At 44.4% G+C, this 5673-nt stretch overlaps 1 protein-coding gene across 1 annotated transcript in view; it reads left to right on the top strand.

Moving 5' to 3' along the window:
* Positions 1 to 3509: 3509 nt before the first annotated feature.
* Positions 3510 to 5673, top strand: part of LOC110522825 (GDNF family receptor alpha-2-like) — a 79307-nt gene continuing 77143 nt past the window's right edge. Inside the window, exon 1 of the mRNA XM_036977061.1 lies at positions 3510 to 4371. Coding sequence (XP_036832956.1) covers positions 4332 to 4371 — 40 coding nt within the window. The 5' untranslated portion in view covers positions 3510 to 4331. The remainder of the gene's footprint in view (positions 4372 to 5673) is intronic.

The raw sequence follows: 5673 nt of genomic DNA, 5'->3' as shown, positions 1-5673 counted from the left end.
CAGTATCACACTCGCATAAAAAATCGATTGAATAGTGAAACGCACACCCGGCCCTCTGAGTGGACTAGTAAACCGTCAATCAACAAGAGTCGGGTGAGCTAGAGCAGTGAGAAGGTTTTGTGGGTTGCAAGTGTGAAACTGAATGGGAAATATATATTACATATTTTAATAGGCTACATAAGCCTATAGCCTACCATTTGTATTTTATATTTATACCATTGCTTATTTGATCTGGTGAATAACATAGGCCTATGGCTTTACACCAAATTCTTGTTTAAAAAACATTAATCTGTGCTTCAGAAGTTAAAAGTTGTGCACCTTGACTGTTGACCAATGACTGGTCATTAGCAAAGGCGGGAGGGAGCATATGATCAGTGATCAGAAAGCGCCTGGAAAATCAGAGTAGCCTACCTACAAATAGCCACGGGAAGTAGGGGTGCAGCACCCCTTGAAAAGTTTTAATACATCATTTTACAATGTGATAATAATTGAACATGACATGTTTTCATAAAAGTAGTGCACTGGGCCTTTACTAGTCCTGTCTATAGCCGTCTCTAGGGCGGCAAGTATTTCTTTTTTGAACCATTTTCTTTTTTCACAAAGTCGTGCACTGGGCCTTTGAATGTCCCCCATTAGCCGATTGATATAGCCGTCTGTAGCGCTGGCAATCATTTATTTATTTTGAAAATTAAAAATGTTCACCAAAGTAGTGCACTAGGTCTTTACAAGTCCTGTATTAGCAGTCCGATATATCCTTCAGTAGCACAGGCAAAAACAATTCCTGAGCTAGCGAACAGATTACTGATTTGATTACAGCTATAGGATTGGGTGCAGCACAAACCTCAAATTGTAGGGAGAGAGGAGAGCCATAAATTAATATGCAACAATTATTACATAATCAAAATGTGTTGTAGACGAAACAATGAAAAAGGCTCTCTGGTAGCCTCACTAAATAGACAAACTGAGAAATCGGGGGAGAAGGGCCTTGGCCAGGTAGGTGACCAAGAACCTGGTGGTCACTCTGACAAAGCTCCAGATTTCTTCTGTGGAGATGGGAGAACCTTCCAGAAGGACAACCATCTCTGCAGCCCTCCAACAATCAGGCCTTTATGGTACAGTGGCCAGAGTTTGCCAAAAGGCACCTAAAGGACTCTCAGACCATGACAAACAAGATTCTCTGGTCTAATGATACCAAGATTGAATATCACGTTTGGAGGAAACCTGGCACTATGCCTACAGTGAATCATGGTGGTGGCAGCATCATGCTGTGGGGATGTTTTTCAACGGCAGGGACTTGAAGACTAGTCAGGATAGAGGGAAAGATGAACAGAGAAAAGTACAGAGAGATACTTGATGAAAACCTGCTCCAGAGCGCTCAGGACCTCAGACAAGGGAGAAGGTTCACATTCCAACAGGACAATGACCCTATGAACACAGCCAAGACAATGCCAGAGTTGCTTTGGGAGAAATTTCTGAATATCCATGAGTAGCCCAGCCATAGCCCGAACTTGAACCATATCTAACATCCCTGGAGAGACCTGAAAATAGCTGTGCAGCAACGATCCCCATCCAACCTGACAGAGCTAGAGAGGATCTGCAGAGAAGAATGGGAGAAACTCCCCAAATACAGGTGTGCCAAACTTGTAGCGTCATACCCAAGAAGACTCAGGGCTGTAATCGCTGACAAATGCTTGAACAAAGTACTGAGTAAAGGGTCTGAATACTTCTGTAAATGTGATGTTTCAGTTTATTTTATACATTGCAGAAAATTTTAAAACCCTGTTTTTGCTTTGTCATTATGGGGTATTGTGAGTAGATTGATGAGAGGAAAAAAACAATTTAATCCATTTTAGAATAAAGCTGTAACATAACAAAATGTGGAAAAAGTCAAGGGGTCTGAATACTTTCAGAATGCACTGATACACATGCTGTGTTGATCTAAGTACTATAGCAGTCAGTATAGGCACTGGACGTATTGATAGTCCTATACAGATGTAGTATCTTAATTTGACCACCCTGTTGCTGGAGAACTTTCCTGCAATACTGGACATTTTAAACTTGTAGTGTATTTGAGGTTAAAAAATGCTTTTGAAGTTTACAATTTCCACTAAGAAATTTCAGACTTGATTTTCCCAAATGTATCAACCCCTACAAAAATGTCCATTAATTATAATCCACATAATAATTCAAAGGTCTTGTTGCTGAAAGATTATTTTCCTGCTGTAGCAAACTGTCTCAAATTAAGATCCTATCTGTAGCATCCTCTGCTGAACAGAGAGAAAATACCTTGAAGATTAGAACACACTGAGAAGGAAACAACTATCTTTCTGCTCTTATAAGGGTACTGGCATAGAGAGAGAGAGAGAGTTGTATTACCCAATGTGTAAAACAATCTCCTCTCATCTCCTCCAGAAGGTTGCTTGTTCAAATCCTGGATCGGCACATACATTGTGTGTGATTAATCAGTAAGATAGTTTCAGATCCTAGGTACCATCTCCTTCCCTTGTACCCTTAAGCTCAAACAGCCCCAGGGCATCTAACATGCCCATTTAACATCACTCCATCATTATCACTGATGTATCCTTTAACTTCAGCTCATTAATCAGCCTTAATTATTCATTAGACTTAATTGTCTTTCTGCCCGCTTGGGTAATTAAATTAAAGGTCCGGCTCATTGGGACTGACCCCACTGTCTTCCACTGGGAAGGGAGGAGGGAGAGAGGGGTGGGGGAGAGAGGAGGAGAGGGATGAGGGGAGAAATGAAGAGGGGAGAGGGAGAAAGAGATTGACAGAGGAGAGGAAGAGATAATGAGAAAGATAAAGACAGAGGAGAGGGAGAGATAATAAGAAAGAGAGATGAGAGGGAGAGATAATGAGAAAGAGAAAGACAGAGATGGAGAGATAATGAGAAAGAGAAAGGCAGAGGAGAGGGAGAGATAATGAGAAAGAGAAAGACAGAGGAGAGGGAGAGATAATAAGAAAGAGAAATAGAGTGATATGATGTTAGTGAGGAAAGAGAGTGATGAGAAGAGAGAGAGTAATATTGGTAATGATTTAACTCATAAGGGGAGGCAGTGTTCTAGATATCTCTAACTTAAACCAGCAGAATTTTGTGGGGATTTTTGTATTATGTGTGTGTGTTTGTGTTTGTGTTTGTTTGTTTGTGTGTATTAGCCTCACTCGCTTTGATGAGTGCCCTACACCCCAGGTCATGCACGGTCTCGGTTCTCTATATAAACCAGTGTGTGTATGTCTGTTTGTGTGTGTGTATAGGCCTGAGAGTGTTTGGGTGAGTGTGTGTTGTGTAAAACACGCTTACTCTCATATCGTTCGCGGTGACTTGCACAGCCCCGAGGGCCGAAATGCAACATCAGTTAGAGAGAAAGAGAAAGAGAAAGAGAGAGCGAGAGCGAAAGAAAGAAGTAGTTTTCCCATGATAGAACACGAACTGCTTTTCTCCCGCTGTAACTGAAAGGCGGGCGGACAGGGTCTAGGCTCTGGGAGTGAATTAGAACTCTCCGCTATATCTATTACTGGGTAACTGTCTCCCCAGGTTGGAGGGTGTACCACCATCACATACACACTCCCGGTCTCGGAAGTTTAATTGATTTAAGGACATCTGTATTAAACAGCCATCAGCTGCCTCCACGAGTCCGGAAGAACCACCTAGTTAGAAATAGCATACTACTTGCTGTCTGACGTCCTCTCTGCCCCTGTCGCTCCATCTCTCTTTTTCTTTCTCTTTCTAGCTCACACACGCGCGCGCACCTTCCTCTATCACACACTAACACTGGGAAGTTTGATTGCGTTGGCTCGTGGTCAAGAAGACAGCGTTTTTAACGGAATCAGCCAGTCGATGTCAGAGAGACCATCCCTCTCCTGGCCCGGAACAGGGCACCCTCGAACCGTTTAACGGATACCGGGACAGCCAACGAGCAGGTTCTTGGCTCCGCAGCGGGTCCTGTTTCGCATGGACAGCTGTTATTAGCGGGGAACTTTCTTTCCAACTCTTGCTCCTTTCAGAGAGGATGTTAACGTTATCAGTACATTTCACATGAAAACACCCCGTCAGAGTGTGTGTGTGAGTGCGTCTGTGCGTGCCTGTGTAACCTACTATATGTGTGTGTGGTTTCAAATGAAGACCTGAGTTCGTGTGTGTGTTTCTGGGTTCGTGTGGCGCGGCTCTGGTTTTTGGATTATTAACCGGCGAGGAGCAGTGTTGGAGATGTGTCTCTGTTTTACCGATTTACCTATTTATTTAGCCGTTAACGGCTGAACCGGACAGCTCGCATTCGACTCGTGACTTCAGGATTACTGCTCTGGAACCTGCCATGATTCTGCTGAACCTTCTCAGCGTGCTGGTTCTGCTGGGTGAGTACACACACACACACACACACACACGCACACACACACACACACACACACACACACGCACACACACACACACACACACACACACACACACACACACACACACACACACACACAGGTAAGATGGCATCCACTCCACGAACACAAATTCAGTTAGGGATATAACTGTAAGCAGTCATGCCTCCACCTGGTGCCTTGCTGCTGCTGGTTAAGGTTTTAAGAACGTATAACCTAATCATTTACAATTATATGACCTCACGTAGGCATAGTAAGCATCTGAAAGTGATTTAGGGTTTTGCGTAGCACAATAGTTCTTTGGAGTGTGATGACGTACACGCTCTCCCTTCTGGTAGGATCTGACGGTCAAAGGGACAGAGCATGGGGCATGTTCCCTACGCCTCAGCTGCTTGCTCAAGTGTGTGCGTGTGTGGGTGTATGTGTGCTCCTGCATGTATGAATCTGGTTGCAGCTGTGCCTGAGGACTCGGCTCGCGCGGCAGAGCTGTCCTTGGTGCTGAAATCTGTTCACGGTAGTGGCGAGAGACTATGGTCTGTCACTTTTCAGCCCTCAGCGTGCTGCCTGTTCGTTTGTCCAGTCGTTGCACCATGTGATCCTATGAGTGTTTTATAGATTAATCTGGAACACATTACTAACAAATCCAGAAGTTTATGATGTTTTCCTATATTTACATGATAGGCATTTTCACCAGTTGTTGTTAAAGCTTTATGTTTTAGGTGATTTAAAATGGGGTAAGAGAGAAGAGGAGAGAGGGAGAGGAGGAAGAGTGAGAGGAGAAAGAGACTGGAAGAGGTGAAAGAGAGAGAGAGAGGGAGAGAGAGAGAAGGGGGAGGAGAGAAGAGGAGGAGAGGATAGTGCTAGGAGAGAGTGAGAGGAGTGGAAAGGAAGGGATGGATAGAAGAGGAGAAAGTAGGGTAGAGGAGAGAAGGATGGAGAAGATGAGTATGGACAAGAGGAGATCAAGGGAGATGAGAGGAGGATGGACAAGAGGAGATAAAGGATGAGGAGAGGAGGAGGGAGGAGATGAGGGTGGACAAGAGGAGATCAAGGGAGATGAGAGGAGGATGGAGGATGGAGGAGATGAGTATGGACAAGAGGAGATCAAGGTAGAGGAGAGGAGGAGGGAGGAGATGAGGATGGACAATAGGAGATAAAGGATGAGGAGATGAGGAGGGAGGAAATGAGGATGGACAAGAGGAGATAAAGTATGAGGAGGATGGAGGAGATGAGGGTGGACAAGAGGAGATTAAGGGAGAGGAGGATGGAGGAGATGAGGATGGACAA

Source organism: Oncorhynchus mykiss, chromosome 5, assembly GCF_013265735.2.
Source record: "Oncorhynchus mykiss isolate Arlee chromosome 5, USDA_OmykA_1.1, whole genome shotgun sequence".
Taxonomy (NCBI): Eukaryota; Metazoa; Chordata; class Actinopteri; order Salmoniformes; family Salmonidae; genus Oncorhynchus; species Oncorhynchus mykiss.
Note: the sequence above shows the minus strand (reverse complement) of the source record. Positions and strands in the feature narration are given on the sequence as shown.